At 35.4% G+C, this 24325-nt stretch overlaps 1 protein-coding gene across 2 annotated transcripts in view; it reads right to left on the bottom strand.

Annotated features, from left to right (window-relative positions):
* Positions 1-1530: 1530 nt before the first annotated feature.
* Positions 1531-24325, bottom strand: part of LOC149572533 (fanconi anemia group I-like protein) — a 94956-nt gene continuing 72161 nt past the window's right edge. For both annotated transcript variants that reach the window (XM_089813649.1, XM_089813650.1), the window contains exons 12-14: positions 2736-3249; positions 2449-2639; positions 1531-2251 (exon numbers count right to left, since the gene is read on the bottom strand). In XM_089813649.1, coding sequence (XP_089669775.1) covers positions 1811-2251; positions 2449-2639; positions 2736-3249 — 1146 coding nt within the window. In that variant the 3' untranslated portion in view covers positions 1531-1810. The remainder of the gene's footprint in view (positions 2252-2448; positions 2640-2735; positions 3250-24325) is intronic.

Here is a 24325-nt window from a genome sequence, read left to right as displayed (position 1 = left end):
TTTATGGAGGAATTGTGCAAGACGCAAGAATAGTAGACAATACAATGACAATTAGTTGGATTTCCATATTGCAAAAAGTTGTGACACTTTCTAGCAAGAAGAGCACTATAAGGTATGTTTTTACTATAGGTGGTACAACAATTAGTTGGATTTCCATATTGCAAAAAGTTGTGACACTTTTAAGGACAAAGTAAACTATGTTGCTACCACATAGTCCAATAATGGGATGGTTTTGCTACAAAGGTTTATGGAGGCATTGTGCAAGACACGAGAATAGTAGACAATACAATGACAATTCAAAGTGTGATTCATCTTGTAAAAAACTCAACCCTTCACTCTAACAACCAAACACGTACAACTTTGGTACCATTTCATATGCTCAAATTTAGATGGTGGATAATAGAAATTGAAGAAGATACACAGTAGCAAGAATCTTGTAGATACATTGACCAAGGCGATAACTTGAGAAAACTTGACTTCTTGCTCAATTTCTATTAACCTTGAAGCTTGATCATGATGAAAATGAGAATCGGTCAAATCCAAGTGCATCAATCTAGTTAAAGCTATAGGAGGCAACAGCGTTGCTACAAGATCAATCTCCAAGGGGGAGATTGTTTAGTGTGGATCCCAATTAGTATCAACTGGGGGATAAGTTGGTATGTGGCAACTAATCATGCAAATATTGTATACTCATCATGCATCCTAACCTTCATTCAAGGTCGACTGAGGTCTCGAACAAGGGTTTAGGGACAACCCTCGATTACGAGGGCTTGGGGGTTAAGGCTTATTATGTTAACTGACCTTGTAAACTGCCTCAAAAGGCATGTTAAATAAGTAGTTGTGTGATGTGAAATCATCATGTTATAATTTGCCCTTTGCTAGATAATAAAATAAGTGGATGATTATTTCTCTAGTAGACGTAACCCATATTGGGTGAACCACATTAAATTTGTATTATTGAATGTATATCTTCTCTCATTTCTATCTTGATATTTTTGGACAATTCTCTTTTGTCTAATATTAAAGCATGTGCTTAATGTAAACCTTTTAATATGTAATTTGAATGTTAGTATGATTAAAATATGATACTCCAAAATAATGGTTTGCTTCAACTATTGTCTCTAATTGTGCATTTGGTGACGCTAATATTTGGAGCAATTCCATTCATTTGAAACTATATCCCATAGTATTTTGATGAGTACGAGATGAGTGAAAGGGGCTCTATAATGAACAATTCATAAGGCAGAACACTTGCTAAAGGTTTTGCAAATGGGGAAGCAAGCTAAGTGGGTCTTGAAGAAACTTTGTGGTTAAGCGCATTTGAGTTGGAGTCATACAGGAACGGGTGTCCCCCCAAGAAGACCAAATGCTTCACCTCTGTGAGCATCGCCTAGATGCACCAAGTGCTAAGTGTTCCATTGATTCCCATGAGAGATGGTTTCTTAAGCACAACTATTTATGAAACATAGGCCATGGGTTTGACCTAAAAACTAAAGTGAATCTTGATAGCAATATCACAACCATAATGTGTTGTTAAATGAAATTAAAAATCTACCATAAAATCAACTTGAAAGAACTCAATTGAATAGTGAGCATGTGGATGCTTCTGCTTATCTCTTTAAGCTAGTTATATGTTATGGCTCTAAAATTATGTGTCCATTGGTGAGATTATCTCCAAATGCATTACCATATTTTGTGTGACTGGATTAGTCACTATATATATATATATATATATATACACACACACACACTCTGTTGAAAACAATTTCTTTCATGTTTCTTCTGTCCAAACTATACCAGAGGGATAAGTTTATTCTTCATCTGAATCCTGAATAACATGTGTGATCTTGCGCTTTCGTCCACTATTTGTGTTCCCTCCCAAGTCATTTTCACTGTCAGATTTGTTCTCATCATCAACTGCATTACCTTCAGAAGGAACATCCAGTATTCCCTCTTCTTCCTGCCTTAGAGATTCGTCTTCAGATACATTTTCTGTGACTGGAGCATCTGACTGATTTGGTTCTTCAGGTTGATTGTTCTCGTCCTTTTTTTTCTTTCCAATATCTATTATCTTAAAATCCCTTGCAGTACTGCGTTTGGCATGTCTCAGCAAGTTCACTTTAGTGAGTTTGCTAAGCTGAATGAGATACTTTTCGTAGTCCTCAACATAGAAAATAAGATTGGGAATAGTTTTACATTCCCTTTTGATTTTGTTGACCACGCCTTTTTCTTGTACATTCTCTTGTTGTTCCTGCAACCATTCTAGGAAACTGTTACAACCCCAGAATCCTCACCCTAGCAAGCAAATCAGTTTCTCATAAAACAACAATAAAAAAATTGAGAAAAAAAAATTGAAATTGAAATTTATATGAGGCTCTCCAAAGATAATGTAGTCTAAATGGCCAGTGCCTTGAATCAGTCAAGATAATAACTGTAGGACATACATACCCTTTGCATCACAGCCATGAAGTTATACAGAGGGGCAGTCATCTTTCGGCAAGTAACTTCTGCAAGCGTCTGAAATTTACTGCTAGGCAAAGCCTGTCTATAGCCTTTTGGAGCAATGCATAGTTTAGTCACAGCAGCTAAACTCTTATAAAGCTTTGAAGCCACTCTCAAGAAATGTTCTGCTGGGGAAGCTTTGAAAAACAACAATAACAAATTTCAGAATGGTAGGTACTTGAGAATAAAACAAATGAGAACAAAACAACAAGGAAGGCAGTTCTGGTACTTACTTCGAAGACTCATCTCTGTAAAGAGAGAGAGCATGTGAACAAGAGATTCAACTCTAGAGTGCAATGTTTCCTCCAAAACAGACCTTGATACGTTTGCTCGTCTTTGGTTGTTTGTATTAGCATCTATAAGCGGCAAGTTCCCAACTACAAGATAAGCTTTCAGTTTTGAGATAAGCCAGTCCACATCAACTAAAGTCAGCTCAGCAAGTTGCAGTAACAAAGTAGCAATGCCATTACTTGTTGAAGCATTTATAGCCACATATATATCCGACACATCTATGGGATCCCTTTCCTCTGACCCCATGACCTTCAGCAGCTCAGAAGCCATTCTGTGGCCTATAGTAAGATCTGATGGTGGAATGCTTAGATAGAGTGCCAATGTGGCCAAGGCTCGGGCTGCCCCATTGTGCATTACCTTCATACTTCTGCATGTCATCTCGGCCCAAGTACCATGCACCTTTCTAAGGCGCAAAGGTAATTTGCCTCCCAAAAATAATGCAATGCCAGCAAGCACCTGAGCAGGATGACAGATATAAATATTACAAATGTTGAAGATATGACAACTGAGATATAAACTTCTGAAACCCCATAACTTCAAAATATTCATCTATATAAAGGTCAAACCAATTAAAATATGGGATGGGACTAAGTTCATGGAAAATTACTTTTTTTTCAAATGTTTCAGATGTCATCCTGCCAACTTATCTTTATCGCTTCAATTGTATGTGTTATTCATGTCTAAGATAACACTTCTCTGAAGAGTGAAAGTCAAGTGTAATCTCATAGCAATTAAAAAATCTTATAAGAAACTCTAGGAGGAACACAGTAGAATACTTAAACTTGTATTCAAGAATAAAGAGTATGGATACCAGCCATTGATAACAAATGAAATTAAGGGGAAGATATATTCAGCAACTTTGTCTTTACAACAAGAGTGGCAGCAAGGTCTGGAGCATTGTGTTGTGAACTTGTGACTGTGTACATAAAAACAAAAACATAGCCAGAACGTTTCTTTTTTGTAGAGCTATGATTACAAAATAACCCTCAATATTAAATGAACTCTTTTGAGTAAACAAAAGCCGCTCCACAAAAGATAAATGTGTAAATAAAATAAAAAATCTTAAATAGTCCTTGAGTAAAGTAAAATCAATCAAGTAAACAGAATAAGATCAACTTATGTCTAGTTGAAACTGCTCTAAATTATTTAATGTAAACATGCCCAGTATGTCTAGAAGGAAAAAGTTTGAGCATTAAGATAAAAGGGTACATGTGGACTATTGTATATTAGTCAAAACATATAGCTAAGAGATTTGACTGCCTTCTAAGTAAGAATCAAGCTGAAAGGATATTATTTAGTTTGTCAAATATCCAGTTTCTGCTTGCATAAAGATATCATAACAAGCAGGATTGACAAACAGAGTACTTATCCAATGTAGAAGAGTTGACCTATATTTGGGAATTAACATGTAGCTGAAATCTAATAACATACATCAAATTCGTTTAAACTTCACATATTCAGTTCACCTTGAAGTACTGCAAATGAATGAATAGCAACCAATGGAATCTTGCATGGGAGGCACAAAGAAAGTGCAGTTTCTATCAAAAAATATTTTCCAGAATGTAATTGAAAATCAAATTCCATTTCTATCAATTCAATTTCATGGTAAATAAGCACTAATGCTTTCTCACAATATGAATCAGATCATCGCACTGATCCACAATGATGCAGAGCTCTCCCTTAAACAAGCAACAATGCTGTGGTGTGGCCTTGAACTACTTCAAACACCCCAAAATGGAGTCAAGAGAGGGCTCTACACCTTTGAAACAAACTTATTCAAAAACATAGCGTAGGTACGCAAAAGAGCACAACTAGGTCTAAAGCACAAAAATCTCCAAAGATTTGGTTTATGCTTGAAATGGGAACCTACGAGTTTATAGGGGAGTGGAAAGGTTCCAAAATACTTACCCAACTCAAACTGGTGGGTTGAATAGTGTCTATTAAAGCCACTAGCCAAGTCCTTCCGGAAATGGACCTTAGATTATGGCTGCAAATATTGACCCTGTATGAGCTATGGACAATTGGCAATTGAGATAAACAGTCAAAGGCATATGCAAGCTTCTTATTTCTATTGGGTATTATAAGGTTGAGCACACCTGATGAGAAAGAAATCAGCAAGCAGACATTCTCCTAAACATTCCAAGGAAGGAAATGAGGAATCAATGATCACTAAAGACATTTCTTGACGGCTTAGAGCAAATCTCTTTGACATTGTTGATGAAGCAAAAGCATACCTTGAAGCCATTGGCATTTACCTGACTCATGAGTAGGTGATCAGCCATTATGAAAATATTTGACATATAGTTTTGGAGAGGGGCTCTAGATAGGCCATGTTGGGAATGTTCCATGCCTATAGAAAATCAGGACCCACCTCAGATGGGTGCACTCATGATTTATCCTATCCCACCAAATTCATCTTTAATATTACACTTTGGGCAATGAGGACAAGGATAGATGGCAACTCAATTTTGATGAGAAACATAAAGTTGTTTATCTGACAGAAGCAGATATCAATTTAATATCACAGTATATTCTGCTATATCTTTTCTCAGCGGGCTTTACTGACATTGCTTTGAAAATATTGTGACTTTTTAAGAATATCTGACCATAGCTTTCACCAATATAAAACGTTATTGGCAATAGTCACTTGGTAATATCAAATTAGATTGGATTTGTTTCTATAAAAGCATCAGACGAGCAAGTTTTTGGTCATTCTACTCTAGAACTTTTATAAGCAGATTATACACCTTGAACAGTGTACGTAGCTGTTCAGATTTCCAGCTGCTATTATTAGATAGCAGTTAGATCTGTTGCCAAGGGACAATGCCAATTATGGCTATCATTATTTCAAAGAATGGACATGGTTGTCTACAGTTGTGAAGACACCTGATATAAGTGGCTATGGTTGCTGTCTTCGATAAATGCAAACACTTCTGTCATTATTCATTATTATACCATCCTTTGATTTGTAATTATTGTTGCATCACAAATGTTAGCATTGTCATTGACTTTCTGTCATCCATACTCATCAATGGACAGTGATATCGTTATTTCCTTTGTAAAATATTAAATAATTATATGATGAGGTAATTGTTTAGGTATTTTCATTGTCATCGGCATTGTCTTTTGACATTACTCCTTTTGTAATTAGTAATCTTCTAATGTTTACCGATCGGTATCATTCTATCACAATTGTGATCTATACAAACTTGATCAATATGGTGCTCAGTAGCATCCTTTTAGTGCTGTGATCAACAAATATGGGCATCAATACTGCTGTCAAGATTATAGAAAATATTACTGATCAAAGTGATTAATATGAAATGCTATTAAGATAGGGTACTGCTGTCATGAACTGTAAGGCATGAATGTTGACACTGCTGTAAACTAGAGAGGTATTTGAAGAGGTTAGGAAGACATTTGTTATCAACTTCAGTTACTATTTTGTGTATAGTTTATTCCTTTGAGGACGATAGTTAAAAAGTACAATAGGGTTAAGAAGTTGTATTTAACTTATTTGCATTTTATTGCACTAAAGGTTCATTACTGATCTGGCAGAGTTATTTATTAACACTGTTAAGAAAATATTAAATAATCTGTATCCTGCAATCTTAGTTTTTAACAAGAAAATATATGAATTTTTGGTGTACATTCTTTTTTACTTTTCTCACTCTATGTAATTAGGATGGCTGTAGACATTAAAAAGCATCAGCTCTCTCTTTGTATTTAATTTTCCCGAAAAAAATTGGGTTCCTGATATTTTCCGTCTTTTTTCAACAGTATCTCAACAAATTGGAAATATGTTTTGCCTGCAGAATACAAAGGAATTCCCAAGAATGATATTTACTTCTATGGCTTATCTCATTCAACTCACTTCAATTCACTCCTCCAGCAACATCTCAGATATTTCTTTTGTTAATTTGTTCGCCAACAATTTACCATTATATGTTGTTAATACCAATTTCACTCTCATCCTATAGATGAAACGTAAGTCACAAGGTTCTAATTCAAAATCAAGGTCGGTGATGATAAAATACAGATGAAGTTCAGTAAGGGTAAAGTTTCAAATATAAATCAATTTAATTTTAAATATAAGTGATGAATACACAAAATTGTCGAAAACATTTCTAAATTGTTTAACTAAATAATTCAATATTCTTTTAAAATAATATGATATTAAATTAAATATCATAAATTTGGACAAAGTTCAGCAAGGGTAAATCTTCGCCAAAATTCAAATTTCATGGATGAAGTTTGACATCCTTTTACACAAAACAATGCTTTTTTCAGGGGGATGTTTTCTATTGAGAAAATCTGGTACCTTTCTCCCCTTAAACGATGCCTCATAACCATCCCTATTAGTATCTTTGTTATATGTAGAAAGGGGAGTAGACATCAAAACTTATGTATTGAAGGAACCTTGAGGTTGTCTTAGTTGATCACACAATGATATACATTGTTTAGCATTTAAGCTTCCTTATTCAAGAGAGAACTTAATAATTGGTGTTTCATTTTGCATGTTAAAGTGGTCACAAAACTCTCATCAACAAGTGGGTTTTAAAGCAAGCAAAGAATACTTGACCGCGATGTACTCTTTTTCATTTAGATATTTTGGAGTATTGGCTTTTCAAGCATTTGCTGTTGAGTTAGTGAGTCTCTTATGTGGAAATTTTACCCACTTATTTGCAAAATGCTTCATTAGGGTTGTGCATCACCATATGCTTTTATAATAGCACTACCAATCTTCAAATCAACTAGAAAAAATAGTTAGTGGTGTTGATAATGGAACTCTATTCTATGCCTATTTTGTTGCTTTTAAAGGAATTTCGAACTTTAAAAGAAGATATATGTATGATATTCTCACTTATCACTTCCATCTTCATTTGTATCCAATTAAAAGTTATTTAGTATACTTTATCAATTTTTGGTCTGATCTATTATCATAAGTAGGTGACATCACCACCTTATCTTCCCCTTCAAGCTCCTTGAGAGACTTAGATTATCAATATGCTCTTATGTGCGTCAAAATAAGTCATGAATCTTTTTCTTGAACATGAGAGTTATAGGCACAAGTTACCCAAAAGACTTGTACATTAGCTAAATGAGCGTTCCTTTTCCCCAACTTTTATTTCATTCAACACCTTGAAACAAAAGAAAGTTGAGCTAGCCCCAAATACCATAAAGTTACATATAGCAATTTCTTTCTCAACATTCTTGGTGTCCTCCTATCTTACAAGAGTAATGTTTTATGACTTCTTTGATCATGAGTATTTTGATGACTCCTTTAATAGGCATGATCTTAAGAACCCTCATGAGGTGCCTAGAAGTGAATATTGTGTTGTGATGAATGAGGTCTTTCATGAACCAGTCTCCACTAAATATTCCTCTACATCTCTTCAACCAAACTTTACCACAAATTTCTTGCTTTAAATGATTTTACTTTTAACATTGAAACACCTTAAGTAGTTGTCCACGCTAAACCTTTGATAATTATCAAATGATGAACTTTTCCTCAAGCTCCTAACATGCCTATCATTATTGTGAAGGGTTGTCCTCAACAATCTAATTCTCAAACTTTCACTTCACATGTGATTACGATTAAAGGATACAATACTCAAGATTATTTTCAAATTCCAAATGACTTCTACGTTTCCCTTCGACAGTTATAATAGCGGAAAACTTTGAAGATTCATAAATTGTTTTACAATCGAACAATGCAGATCAGGGATGCAGTGCGACCCTGTCAGATCAATCCTACTCTTCCAAATCGACTCTTAACAAAAGCCTAAAGATTTATGGGTTTTGGAGATCTCATTGTTTCAAATTCTGAACCAGATTTGCTTGTTGTTTGGAGTTGCACAGAAATTAGAAAACCTGATCCAATATTCTACCTCACTTTTCAAGGTAAGTCGTTTAATTACTTTCTCCATTTCAGCACATCTACTTTTTTATTGCTATAACCTTAATTGCATTGCATTGCTCTAGCTATATTAGGGTTTTTGGGATCTTGCATTCTTTCTCTAATTCTATAATCATTAGATCTTTGTTTGCATTCATGTTGATGAATATTGAATTTATATTGAAAAAATGTATTCATAACTCTTCACTTGCTAATGCCAAAATTGAAAATCTTGATAGGTTGCTAATTCATTGTCATCCGGGAGGAATTGGAGAACATACCCTATCCACTCAATAAAGCACAATAGATTACATTCAAGAAGGCAAAAAACTTGGACTATGTACAATTAAACTTGAGGCTCCTAACATAACATGCAAAGCCATTATCTACAAAAAACGGAGGCAAAGCATTGGGATGTTGAACCACATCCGGTGGCGGTGGATGATTCAATTGCCTGCCTTGGTGCACTTGGAGTTGATGATCATGATCATGAGCTACCAAACAATCATGAGGCTGCTCCTACAACTGACATTACTGGTACTGATGCCAGTGTTACACTATTTGTGCTTCTTAGTTGTCACAATACGAGGATGCTATTTTTGATGACTTTTGATAATATTTGATCAGTGATGGCTGATTGTTATTGTTGACACTACTTTTTTTAACAGAAAAATTGATATGATGGTGTATTTTGGCATTTTTCTATGTTATTTAGACTAAAACATTAATATAGATGGTGGTGTTTCTTATTATGGTGCTTGCATAGTGATGTACTATGATCTTATTTTTAACATGTGATTTTGTATGGACAAACCCAAAGCCCACCTCAAAAAAATTGATTGAACCCACAAACCCAATTCTCAAACCTGAATCTGCATGCAAACTAGGACAGCAACTTAGTTAAAAATTGACCTGCCTTGAACATTTTCTAAGATTAAAAGATTTGAATGGATGAAAATGGAGAGCTATTAACTCTTAAAAACCTATTTCTCTTCAAGTTTTATCCATTATTTTCTAAAATTTGATTAAGCCAATGCTTTCAGCTTTAAAAACTAGTCATTCTAATAAATATTTTGACAAATTTCAACAAACTTCAAGTGCACTCTACAGAAGTTTTGCCATTTCGTACAAAAATGCAATTGTTCACCTAAAAACACTTTTTATTTGTTCTTTTTCATTTTCCTTACCATTTGGCACATTGGAAAAGCATTTTTAGCACTTGGAATTCAGATCACTTTCCTAAATGTAATTGCTCTACCAAACTCAAATTGATAAACCCATCTACAAGTAGATTTTCACAAATTCCAAAAGAGTTGATTTTTAACTTTTTGGTGTGCTTGGAGCAGATTTTGCACACTTTCATTATTCAAGCCTAAATCTCCTCAAATTTCTTTTCTTTTCAATCTGTGTCTGCATTGTAATGATAATGAAGAGATTTTACAGCATTTTATTGGCTCCAAACACATCTTAATCACCAAAATGGCAAAAATTGGCATGCCAAACAATTGAAATAAGGTGTAATATTACAATTTACAAATGAAAAAGTTGAACAAGGGTATTTTGGTAGGGGTAAAACAAAAGGCAATATGCCAAGTGTTGGTTGCCAAAACTGCAGATTGGAAATCCAAGAGCTTTGCCAATTCTCCAATAGGATCACCCAATCAATTCCAGCCAACGAACGGGAATAATCCAAATTCCTCTGCACTTCAAGCTTCGCTACACCTAGATGGGTAAGCCTTCACCTTGAACCTGTTCACCAAATGCAAAGCTTTTATCTAGCAAATTTAGATTTGGTGAGTTCTTAAGCTAGCAAGGTTCCCTAAACTCGATCGATATGAAGTTATATGATTGCTTGAAATTTTCATATCCCCATTTTAAAATATAATTTTTCATAATTAAATAAATAATAATAAGAAAATCATATTCAAGTATAGAAATAGGAAATAAAAATTACATATATAATATATTATCAATAAAATAATATTTAGTATAATATTTAAAACAATTAAATAATAATAAATTTAATATGAATAAATTAATTAATTAAATTATATAGAAGAGAATATTGTAGAAAGTATTTTATCTTTCTAAATAAGATTTAATAATAAATGATAATAAATACAAAATAGATAAGTAAATAAATAATATAATATAAATTAACTAAATCTAATAAAAAGTCAAGAGATGTAATAAAAAAATGTGACTCTTTAAAATTAAGGTATAAAAGGGAGGAGAGTTCATTTTAAAGATCAAGGAAGAAAAGAAGAAGAGAAGAGTTAATGAAGGATTATTAGAAGAGGAATGAAAAGAAAACAAGTGACTTTTTCAAATATTTTCAATGATGAAAGGATGTGACTCTTTGAAAGGGTTGTGATTATGAATGCTTGTGACTCTTCAAAAATATTTTAACTATGATAAGTTGTGACTTTTCAAAAGGATTCTGATTATGAAAGGTGCTGACTTTTTGATAATATTGTGATTATGAAGTGTTGTGACTTTTTGGTAGTATTGTGATTATGAAGTGTTGTGACTTTTCAAAGGATCATGATTATGAAATTTTATGACTTTTGCAAAGGATTGTGATTATGAAGTGTTGTCACTTTTCAAAAGGATTGTGATTATGAAGGTTTGCAACTCTTTGAAAAGGACATGGATGATAAATAAAATATGGGAGGATTAAAAAACAATTATATCTAAGAGAGTTGAACTACAAAACCATCAAAGTAGAGAAAGTAAAGAAACTAAACTAATATATATTGAATGTTGGGAATTGAAGTAATATATATTCTATGAAGGATTATAAAATGAAAAACTAAAGGGAATCAAGGATGTGTTCATTTGATATGTTTATTTCATAAATAAATACGAATCAATTGGTAGATAAAATTATCAAGATCAAGGATTGAGATGAGAACTTTATAGTTCTCATAGAGATCAAGCAAGAACTTGGTAGAGGGCATTCATTAGAATGTCGAGTTTCTTTTAAGAAAACTCAAAGATTAGAGGGCATTCTTGATTGTATGTCAAGATTCTGAATTGGAACCCAAAGAGAGATTTGTAGAGAATCTCTTAGAGACTATATGTTGTAGCGGTTAATCATATGCATATGTTAGAGACAAGAGGCTTGGTTAGAGGTGGGATCTCTACCAAGTGTGTTAACGAGTTCACTCATTAATAGAGATCCCAGAGACCTTAGAAGGAGCTCTTAACAAGATGGTTTACTAACTAAGAGTTATTCTCCTTAGAGGGTTAGGTAAATTTGAGTAGAGCCTCCTTCAAAGGATTAGATGGGTTTAGTATAGGAATTAGTAGTACTTAGATGATTTAATAATATTCATCTTGTTAATTTCTAATAATTATTTTATGTAAGATTTGAGCAAAAGCACACAACAAATCCACGAAGCCTAAGAAACTCTGCATGTAGAAAACCTGTCACGGAGAAGAAAAAGACAAGAAGAGGCAAGGGTTTGATCTGAAAAACTCAGATGAAGAAAATATTATTCAACGAATCTTCATAATGAAAAATACAAAGAGATCAATCCTTATAAAGGAGATCGAAAACTGAAAAGGGTAACCTAAAGCCTAAAAAAGCTAGGTTGCACAATATAATTAATAAAATATTAATTATATGCACCTACAAGATAGCTTAAGCAAACTAGAGTAATAGGCAACCTAATTAATTAAATCAAAGTGATTTAATTAATAAGTGCAAACAAATAATTACTCTTACACCCCCCCTTAAGTGAAGCTCAGGAGGTAAGCTAACCTAGCACAGCTATGAAAGCAGAAAATTGGGCCCCGGCAACAAGACCTGATCAGGTACCCAATCACAACAAAATCTCTATAAAGAGAAGAAATAGAGAAAACCACATGGGAAAAACCCTACTCCAAAAAGAGATAGCAAAGAATGTTCCAAAAGAAGGAACAAAGAAAGATCATGAAGAGAACCACTAAAGCATAAAAAGCCGCAAAACTCTGTCGAAAAATGCTGATCCGTAGAACCTCCATGGAAATAGAAGGCACGAACCGAGCGTGTCTATATGGTAGACGATCCATCTCATCGAAATGCATAGGTAGCCAGCTACTACAATCGCCTAGTATGTAGGATCAGGTACTAAATACATAGCTCACACTAACGAACCATCGAACCAAAGAAGCATAGAACAACAATATAGCCCCCCCTTAATGCAAACAGGGTGAGGTGACAGGCAACTGAAAAGATGGCCCAAAAATCTCCTACAACACAGGAACCAAACACATCAAGAGTGAGGTACACACCTATAAAGGCACGTGCCATCGACACTACATGAGGCAAAAAAGAAAGAGGGCCTATAAGCGGCAAACAACTATCCCCCCAATGGCGCTTTATAAAATAGTGCGAGTACAATGAATCACAATGATGAAAAGGATCCTGAAACGAAAGAGTGGCACTTTATCTCAGTGTGTTGCATAAAGATGCTTGCAATGAATATCAACAATGATCAGAAAAAACATAAGGCTGAAACAACAGAAGGTAGAGCCCAAAACGAAGTATCTGAAGCAACAAAATCGATCCCTGAACCTGAAACAAACAGGATATCCACCAGAATGCTAAAATGCAAAAGAATGAATAGGATGTGCCTAGAACAGAATCTGGAACAACAACCAGCATCACTGGAAAGAGCACAGAAGGAATTTTCTAGCAATATAAAGAAGTCCAAAATTGGAGATCAGATGCTCAAGATACGCCTCCCCGAGTGCAAAACCAAAACATCCGGCTTTGACTGCCAAAATAGGCAACCAAACTGCATCAAATCCCAAAAAGACCTATACCATCACCTCCGTCTTGGAACCAACTTTCCGACGCATTTTTCAGATCGAAAAAATATGTCCGTATGCTCAAGTTACGGAAGAAAAACCGACAGGGCCTCTGAAAATGCATGAAAAAATATTTTTTTTAATAAAAAACAAAAAAAGAAAGGCGCCACCCCTGCACCACCGGCGGAGCGACGACCAGGGTGGCAGGAGGGCGGAGGAGCCGCTGCTGAGCGGAGTGGCGGTGGGGCCATGGCTGGGGCCGCCAGTGGAGCTGCTGCGGGCCACTAACAGACTGCTAGCGGTTTCCGCCAGAAGTGATTGCAGCGGTTAACCACTAGTGGTTCCGCTACGGCTAATTAACTACCGTAGCTAAAAAATTACGAAATCATTTTTTTTGCAATTTTTTTTAATTTTTAGCCTCGATATGCGTGCCAGGGGTCGTACGGCCCTGTCCGGCAAAAAAAAATTGCCTCCCAGGTCAACGTTGTCCAAATCGGACAAATTTTATATCAAAACGAGGGTTTTGACACCTTCTAAATCCATCCGTGAGGTCTGTTTGGCATCAAACTGCTTTAAAAATCAATGACCCCCCTGTTTTCTCAAAAAAAAGCCCGAAAAAACACCAGATCTAATCCGCCAAACCCTTGTTCTCCCTTTTTCTTGAAACACCGAACAAGCTACAGCAGATTGGCTCTGATACCATGTAGGATTTGAGCAAAAGCGCACAACAAATCCATGAAGCCCAAGAAACTCTGCGTGCAGAAAACCTGTCACGGAGAAAAAAAAGACAAGAAGAGGCAAGGGTTTGATCTGAAAAACTCAGACGAAGAAAATATTATTCAACGGATCTTCATAATGAAAAATACAAAGAGATCAATCCTTATAAAAGAGATCGAATCCTGAAAAGGGTAACCTAAAGCCTAAAAAAGCTAGGTTGCACAATATAATTAATAAAATATTAATTATATGCACCTGCAAGATAGCTTAAGCAAACTAGAGTAATAGGCAACTTAATTAATTAAATCAAAGTGATTTAATTAATAAGTGCAAACAAATAATTACTCTAACATTTTATACTCATATATGTTTATGTTGGCTTTTCCATCTACTAACATTTGTTACAAGTTTTAAGCATCAAATACTCAAGATGGGAGAAGGGACATTGCAAAAATGGTTGAATGTTTATCTAATGTTTATCAATAATTGATTAGATGTTTGCAAGAAGGAAATATATAGATTATTGACTTCAACTATAAATCCAATGACTATATTTCAATGATTTTAAAAGACCAGTACCTTTGCTTATTTGGGCAACAGAGTCAACCATAATGAAGATTATTACATACAACTTTATGAAACAATATTTGTTTAAAATATCATAAATTACTCCTAAGCTTTGCAAAAGACAAATTTTATATGCAATTCACTATCAATCCAAAAGGATCTTATCTTCTTCAGTGAAGGTCCAATTAGATAAAGATAATGTAATATTTATTTATTTCACACTGTCCCTGACTATCAAACAAAGAATGCAAAAGCATTCAAAGCATAAGCTTGCCATAAAAATTTAGTAATCACAAACGACGAATCAAAATTGCATTTTGTACTCTACCTTGAATAATTTGAAACAAAAATCTTTTATTTTTTATTGAAATATAGTATTTATTAATTCATATTAAAGTCACACTTTAATATTTTACATTCATCCTTACAAATAAATATATCTCCTTTTAGCTACTTCTTATCGAATGTCTCGTTGCTTTTTTACACCCCTTTATTCTTCCATTATTTGTATCTTCTATTTTATGGAAGAGACTTTTAAATTTAAGACTTATACACCCCCCCCCCCCCCACAGAGATAAATCATGCCCCTTTACATCTATTGCTTTAGACTTTGAATTAATAGTGTTTAAACTAATATCATCGCTTGTCTTTAAATTTTAAAACACTAACCTTTAGGGCCTGAATATTGAAATGAAATGAGTTTTACTAACATTCACGAGACCAAGGTCTATGGGACCAAAAGGGGATCCACTAAATATTCTGCAAGGAACTCTCCAAGCTGTCCCTTCCTTTGTGGAGTTGCATTACCAAGGCGGCCACCTTGTGAAGTCTTGGCCCCTCAAAAAGCTCTTTTATATTGTTCACTTGTATCGTGTCGATGAATTGCACCTGGATGTCTTCGTATGTTGTACACTCTTTGATATAGTGTCATTTCGTCTCCACTACACCCTTGTTGCAAAACCTACAAATTCTCTCCTCCCACCTTTCTTTAGGGATCTTGCATATGCCGGTTTCGCACCTCAAGTGATGTGAACCGGACCTCAGTTGAGCGATCAAGATTCTTGCCTTTCCTCTAATGTAGGCTCCTAGGTACTCTTTGTCACCGTGCTCGCAAGTGTGGTTAAATTTGTTCACATAGTAAGCCTTTTTTCTACCTACCCCTTTTTCTAATACCCACTTTTTTATCTCTGTGTTGGTTTCAGGGCACTCTTGATAATCAATGTTCCATTTGTTGAGTCATTTATTATTTTGTCTCCTCCATGTCTTTCGATGATCTAGCTCCTCCCCAACCACTAACTTAGGCCAGTGGTGTGTATTCATCTTTTCTACTTATTTTAGATAGCTTAGCAAGCAAATAACTGCATAGGCTTCCACTAGGAACATGTTCACATCAACCAGAAGAATCTCGTAGGGAACCGTTGACTTGACTTTGAGGTTGGTGGTAATGAAATGTTTTTGAATTCTTTCTATTTGTCACGATTTATGGTTTGATACACTGCTCCCCCATATTTCGCTGCTGTATAGGACAACCAGAATCACCAAAAGCCCAAATAGGGTTTTCCTAGTCTTCCAATTATATTTTAATTGCCTTTAGTTTCTCGTCGCTTAGCAAAATTGGCTCCTATTAAACTTCATATTCTGATTTACATCGCACTGGGTTTTTTGTTCCATTGGGCCCAGATATCAAACACAACATTCTTTATTGGATTTTGATGTCAGGTGTTTATTTGGACCCTTCGTTGATTTGTCCCTATTCTACCATGCAACGACTATTCCAAGCATTATAGAGCACTTCCATATAATGACTTTTTGGTTTGAATTCTTCAAGATTATCATGCAACCCAATACCAGCAATGGTACGCTCCAAATAGGTGATGAATTTTTCCAACATCGACTTGTCTTAATGTAAATTCTCTCTTCAATACCTGTACGTTTTTAGACATATGTGAATTGTTGTCAATGAACCTGTTTTCTCCTCTAAAGATCATTTATAATTTTCGAAGAGACTCGAATTGTGTATTCGGTGGTGATTGTTTGCCGCCATCGATGCATGGATTATTAACAACACGAACCACCTCATAACCACGATGCCAAACATTAAGTACAACACTCTTGTTCTATTTGATGATGTTAGTAATCCCAATATGGTGTCTAGATTTGTATTCCCACATCTAAGACTACGTTCTAATGTTTACACGTTCAAAATGATTAACAATAAGGTGAATGAGCATCTGTTATTTTCTTGAAAGAACACTTCAACCAAGCTCCTGTTCACAATGCCCGACTAAGAAAATAACATCACTCATGGTCAAACTATAGAGTAGTTCTCTTTCTTCATGTCACACTTATGTTATGCAACTCTCAATCCCTTCACCATGTCAACCAAAGTTTAGAAACCATCATATCTCCTCACCATGCGTTGACATTCCTATTCCAATTTCTTCCAAGACAAGCACCTATACTTGACTCCTAATGTCGTGGATGCTCAACCATTTTGTTGGCTCCATTTGATTCACATTCAACGCCATCATGTTAGCACAACTAAAACTCTCCAACTTTAGTTTTCAACATACCACCTCACCATTGGTAACAAAAACAATAGTGCCGATAAAGTATAGGGTAATAAATACATTAAAACTACAAAGATATACAAAGAAGGGCTCTTCCATTTCCCAACCCAATTCTTTAGGCTTTTGAACCGACTAGTAGGATTTTCCCATGAATGAACATAACAAGCTAGGAGAATGATGACCCATGTTGCAACTATGACAACCTTCAATATATATTGAAGAATTTGCTTTTTCTTCATGGATTTCCTTGCTCTCCAGCTTAGAATAATATCAAGAATAGCTTTTCTAAAATAGAAGCCATAATTTTTTGCAAAATTTTAGGGCTACATCACCAAGATTGCTTTTCAAAATTGGCATGCTTAGATAGAAATTAGGAATTCTCCGATGATTGAATCCCAAAGGGTATTGATATAAAAGGTAAATATTACAATTCCTTTGTTAAGAAGTTGATTCAAAAAAAGAAGGTGCTATGGATGAAATACAAGATATCCTTAAAACCCTCAACAAGAAATTGGTAATCTAAAAAGTCCAATAGAGGTCTTTTTCTGTTGTAAGTTCACAAGAGTTTGAAAAATGTTTAGTGTCGAGGTTTTTCATTGATGCCTCTGATACCAATTTTATAACATTTAAAGCACTAAAACATGAAAGGATGGAACAAAGATACATATTTGATTTGCCTTCCTAGCAAATATCCAAGTATCAACAACTCAAGGGAGTTTGGCACAAATCCAATTCCATCAAATTATTGTGCTACATGTTAAACCTGACTTTGCAAAGCGTGTAGCATAATTAACATTTGACAAGTGAAATAGATTTCACAACTTAGTAGAACACGAAGTAAAATTTGAAATGGAAGGAAAGTAGTTTGTGTTTGTTAATCCAATGCATCTAGGTTGGTTAAGAGAAGGGTTGCTTCTCATTTCTAAAATCCATTGCTCTTCCACCTTGTAAGGCACTTGTCAACATAAATTAAGAATCTTGCCAAAAACGTTTGTGGTAAAGTACATAGACTTGCATAAATGGAGTTCATATGCATAACCCTAGTCAAGGAGAAGAAGAACAAGTACAAACATGCAATATGAAGAAAATTCCCCTATCAGATTACAAAGAAAAAAGGAAAAAGTATATACACAAATAACAAGGCACAACCTAGTAAACCACCCCTACTTCTACTGCCTAAGTATAGATCATCACCAAGAAGCTTGAAACAGCTCCTATTAGCCAAAGCAAGATGGGAACATTTCAGTCACAATTAGAATAAAATACATTCTTAGTACACCACAAAACCTTTAGAAATATCTACATGTTGTGTGAGTGGAAGATTACTTCTAAACAAGAAATACCAAAAGTTTGAAAGCCGCCTCTAACTTGGAATAGCAATATCATTGCATTCCTTCATAGGAAGAATAAGAAAAGTCCTATTGATTTCATAAACATGGACTAATTATGCAACATTTATGTGGTCTGTAACTACTTAACTTTGGTTACTTACAGAGAGGAATATAGTTATGATTTTCCCCGAAGCCAATGTCATACAGTAAACGTATTGAAACGATAAACCAAGGGCAAGGAAATGAACATGAGAATATAAAAGCTTCTATTCAAAGGAGTTATGAACATGGTTTGAGAGATGTGAGGTTTTCACACCATTGCCCCAAAACTTTGGGGAGACCCCCTGTTCGAGCAGGCCTTGGCAATTTTTGCGGGTGTTGTTAAGTCTTTGTTTGCCTTAGTGAATTTTTGAAGTTGTCCAGAGGTTTCGAATTGGTAATTTTACACCTTGGACGTCTTGGTCTCTAGGAGGGATTCAGTTTATTTTCACCTGGTGCTAAACTTGATTTTCCATAACATGTAATTTTGTCCTTAGGCCAAACAAAATTCAACAACATCATTTGTTTTCGATGATTAAAATAATATCTAGCAAGACAAATTTGCAAATTTTGGTCTTTGATGGATTTTCGAAAATTTGATATAATTGTATAAGCTTGAGCATTTTCAAAATGAAATTGTGGACTTAGTTGTTTTGGAAATCTAAAAAAACTTTGATGGTGAAATTGAATTTTGAATGAAATTAAATTGACAAATAAGGATTTATTTTAATTGCAAATTGAAATTGGATTGAAGTTAAAAATTTGATTAAGCTGATATTAAATTGTCTAAAGGGGAATTTCGAAATTTTAAAAAGAAGTGAAAATGAAATTAAAATCATATTTTTGGGCTGAGTGTTTGTAATTTGGAAATTTAATTTGACCCCTTTGTGTGTTAAATTCAATGTATTTTAAGGCCCAAGAGGTGTGAAATTCAAGGTTAATTATTGGGTCCACAATGGGAGAGGTTTAAAGCTATATTATAGGCTTACATGACTTCTTTTTTTCAATTTTAGGGCTTATGGTAATTTCGGATTTGGCTAATTTAAAATCCTTATTTAATTTTATTTCCCTCCAATGCAAGTAGGCCCTATTCAAGGAGACAAAAGTTTGATATAAGAAGAGGCTCCTCCTCTTCATATCTCATTCCAACTTCTTACATTTTGTGGAGCAACGAATTTGTTTGGAGGGGGGCCATGGTTGATTGTGAGGTCTGATTTTCTGATTTTTGGCAGAGTTTTATAGTGCAGACCTGAATTTACAGCAGAGGAGCAATTTTCTGCCCTATTTGGCCGAAATTTGCAGTATGGCAGAGTTTTAAAGTGCAGACTCGAATTTGCAGTGGAGGTGCAATTTTTAGGGTAGAATTTTGAAGGTAGCGATTTTTTCTTGGGGGGGATTGCGATTTCTTCCTAGGGCAATGATTTTCTGCCCTAGTTGGACAATTTTCAATGTCTGAAATTGGTTAAAAGGCAGCAAAGTTGTCTTGGAAAGTCTGATTTTTGTAGAGCTGGGCGAATTTCAAGGGGGCAGAATTTGCATGAGATCTGATTTTGCATATTGGAGAATTTTCAAGAGAGACAAGGTTGGTGAATTCTGATTTTCGTTAGAGATTCATTATGTGCAAGGAGGACTGAAATTGCTGAGATCATATCCAAACCTGAAGGGGCCCGATTGTTGGTAGAAGGCAGATTTAAAATAAGATTCTCATTCATTTTTAGAGGTGAAGATTGGTTTTAAAAGCGAATTTTATTCCTTGTTCTTGCTTGGTTTGTTTCCCTTCTTCTTGCACTATTCATCCACCACTTCATCATCTCCATTGATAGGCTAAAGTTGGGAGATATAAGTGTAGATTTCATGATAGAACACTTGGAGAGGCAAAAATAAGCTAGACCACCCAAGGATTGAAGTTGGGAGATATAAGTGCAGTCCATCGTAAAGTAACTAAGGGGCAGAAATAAGTGGTAGTCCCACCCCTAGGATTGAAGTTTGGAGATTGATAAGTGTAGGGATAGGATTTGGAAAGGCGGAAATAAGCTAGATTCCATCGATAGAAAGAAGTTTGGCGATTGATAAGTGTAGTCCATATCATTTAGAATGAAGGGATAAAAATAAGTGTTTAGGATGGTGGATGTTAGTGCAAGCAAGAACCCAAAGGGAATGAATACCAAAAAAAACAAGACATGATGTCAAAGACCACCTTCTTCTCAAAAGTGAGGCGAGCAAGTGACACCAACAATCAGCATAGTGAACATGGTACAGTTGAAAGGCATGACAGTGATAATGATGGATTAGGCGGCCAAGTTCTTTAAGGATAATCGGGATGCTTACTTCATTCATCTAAGGCAAAACTGGTTATACGAAGGCAAGAAGGGAGTTACCAGGCCGTCAAAGCTCACCCGGTGAGATTTCAAGTCGAGTTTGGCAACCTTATTGTGCTTCTCAGCCAGATCATGGGCATGACTCAAGGTATGCAATTTGAGAACTAGATGTACTAGTTTATTGATGAAATTGAAAATAGAAAGAAAAAATTTGATTGGGCTAGAATTATAAGTGAAAATTTAGAGTTGTAACTTAGGACAGTGCAAAATCAAAAGCAATTCTATATGGGGTCCGACCTCTTTTATTTGATTTAGAGGTGGTGAAAATTGAAAAGCAAAAAACATCAAGAGCCTCTAGGAAAGAGACAGAATGCAACACTGTCAAGGGAGAGCATAATTGAGGCTAGGACCCAAGAGGTTAATACAAGTGGACAAAGAGTCTCAATAGAGGTGAGCCTTGATACGGAGTAAAGTGGTTATAGTGATAGTACCGAATACTCTCCACTCTTGGAGAACCAACATGGAGATGATATGGCAGTCACTAGTGAAGAAAAGGATAGGCCAATTGATATTGAGGAAGTAAGCCAGGCGCCTGAGGTCGTTGGTGATGCTTTGCTAGTCAAACCGAATCAAGATTTGGGAAGATACACTACAACACTATGGTTAAGACCATAGTTACGAGACTCGGACTCGCCTCTGATTCAAAAAGTCAAAATTGGACTGCCAGGACTCGGAAAATCAAAAAACCTATGAAATTCAAAGATTTTTAAGGATTTAACAATTTTTCCATGCACCATTTAGTCAATTAACATCAAATACACAATAATTGAGATAAATAGAAGCTACTTAACACTCATACATAATTTTGCATAGATCACATAAGTATAACAACGAATTTTTGAAGAAAAAAACTAAATAATATAATATAAATTTGATGATTTAAAATTTAAGATTCAATCCTTAATAAATTCCTGACATACCACAACATTTTCAGAATTAAAATACACTAAAAAAAACACCACCTAGAAATCTCTATCTTTTTTAATTTTTTAAAAAAAAAATTAAAAATTTTTAAAATAAAAATAAAAATAATTTGGGAGAGTCCTGGGCTTGGGAAAATCTACATGGACTCTGCCAAGACTCGGCCGAGTCAGAGTCCAGAGGCCATTTGCCTTAGAAAGGCTGCCTCTGCCTCGAACTCACAAAGTTCCAGAACATTGGTTAAGACAAATGCTTATGCCAAGAGGCGAGATGGTGACTGTCCGAACAGTTGAAGATATTCAAGGGTTAGTGGAAAAGGAAGATAGCAAAAAACAGAAACAAATCGCAAAAGTGGTGGCAAAGGTAATCAGGAGTGATGATGAGGGTCACCGAAAAGTTCAGATTGCTATACCAAAGTTTAGCAAGGCAATGGATGAGATTGTAGCCCAAGAGTATGAGATAGTAGAGCATAACTTGGGAAGAATCACGGATGACATGAAATGTGAGGAGATCCAAGAAGGCATGGTTTCAATTAGAGAAAGGTTGAGGAAGGCAAACAAGAGGATTGTAAAGTTGGAGGCCGAAAACAAGTATTAGAGAGATTGTCAACCTATCCAACAATTGCATTAGGCAACCCTTCCGCAAGACAGCAGGAGCAACATAGAAGAGATATTGGCTCAGCTGCACGAAATCAAAGATTGGATCAGTGATATAATTCAAGATGGGCGGAATTTCTTGCCTTCCTTTATCTCAACATTTAGGTCATTAGTGGCTATTAGAGACAAATTCGGAACATTTGAAGGGGAGTGGAAGGATTTCCTTCCAGTCAAGGACTTAGCCATTCCCAAGCTACAGGCATTTATTGGGCTACCAAAGAGATATTTGGAAAGAACCAAGTTGGTAGATGAAGGAGGAATGAGTACGGTGGAGTCTTGGTATGTTGCCTCGACCATCAAATTGAGGATACTTGAAAAGATATAGAATGAGATTGCACAACACAGCCCAGGCATTGACATTTCCATTTCAACCATGATGAGCAATGTTGGGGTTGCACTTGATTTTGAAGATATCAAAGAGGAGAACGTCAATGAGACAAAGTTTCGATCGAGATTGGATGAGTTGGGAAAGATTGCCATCAAGAAGAAACATTTAGGCACCCTTGCCTCCCTCATTGCCTTTATCAGATATGCGAAAGAATATGAGAAGGATCATGAGAAGACACTACGAGCAACGAGCAACATGATGAATTTAGCTAAGCTCAAGATGAAGCACACACCTTTCCCTCCCATGAAGGAAGTTAACGACAGGCTAGCCAAGTTCATTGCCTTGGCTAAAAAGATGAAAAAAAAGGATATAATTATATTAGAGGATCATTTGATGTAAACCCAAGTGGCAAATACTCCTTTTTCTTCGATAGGGTAGGTATCTAATTCTAAGTGGCTACCATTTTGACACCTTCTCATTGGTTGCCACTTTTCCTTTTTTTCATTAGTCCATTGATGAGGTGGCATCTTCTCATTGGCCGATGGGGTGGCAACCCTAATTAGGGTTTCGGGGATTTGATTTGGATCATTGATTTTGCCTCTTAATCTCTACCGTTAGTTGTAATTTTGACCCCTATATAAGGCCATTTGCTCTCATTTGTAAAGGGTTGAAGAAAATTGTTACTTACGATAATACCAAAATTGCTTCTCTTGTCATTGTTGTGACTTGCATGGTGATTAAGAACCCTTGGTGTTATTGCATGGTTTCTACTTCCAATAGTTAAAGTTAAAATTCCATTGAAGTTGTTAAAGTAGATTTCATTTCAAGAAAGTTGTTAAGCAAGAGTAAGAATAGATGGATAGTTGTATGGTGATATTAGTGGATGTTTGATAGAGACCCATAAATTAGGCCACTAGCATTCTAGCGGCTTGTTAGGAAGCCTTGTATGGTAATCTAGTATTTTTTCCCTTGAATCATTACATCTGTGGAGGTAGAGCCGCTGGTAAGCTTTCATCAAATTTGATCTCCGTCCATTTGTTAATCTTTCCATTCATAGGAGTAGAAGTAAAGCAACAAGTAGTTCAGTAGTTGGAGTTCATTCAAAAAGAAAGTTAGAAAATCAGAGCGTTATTGGTGGACATACCCCCATTTATCAACATCAACATCATTTGGCACTAATATACATTGCAAAGCTAGATTTCATCATCATCACAACAAAAGTCCAATATCTTTGATTGAACAACGTAAGCCCACCTATGTGATTAACCAGCAAATCACATTAATATAACTGAGTTAGTATCCACAGCTGTAAGGAACCTTGGAGTTTTT

The sequence above is a fragment of the Cupressus sempervirens genome, chromosome 2 (assembly GCF_028749045.1).
Source record: "Cupressus sempervirens isolate cs-2001-9-10 chromosome 2, ASM2874904v1, whole genome shotgun sequence".
Taxonomy (NCBI): Eukaryota; Viridiplantae; Streptophyta; class Pinopsida; order Cupressales; family Cupressaceae; genus Cupressus; species Cupressus sempervirens.
Note: the sequence above shows the minus strand (reverse complement) of the source record. Positions and strands in the feature narration are given on the sequence as shown.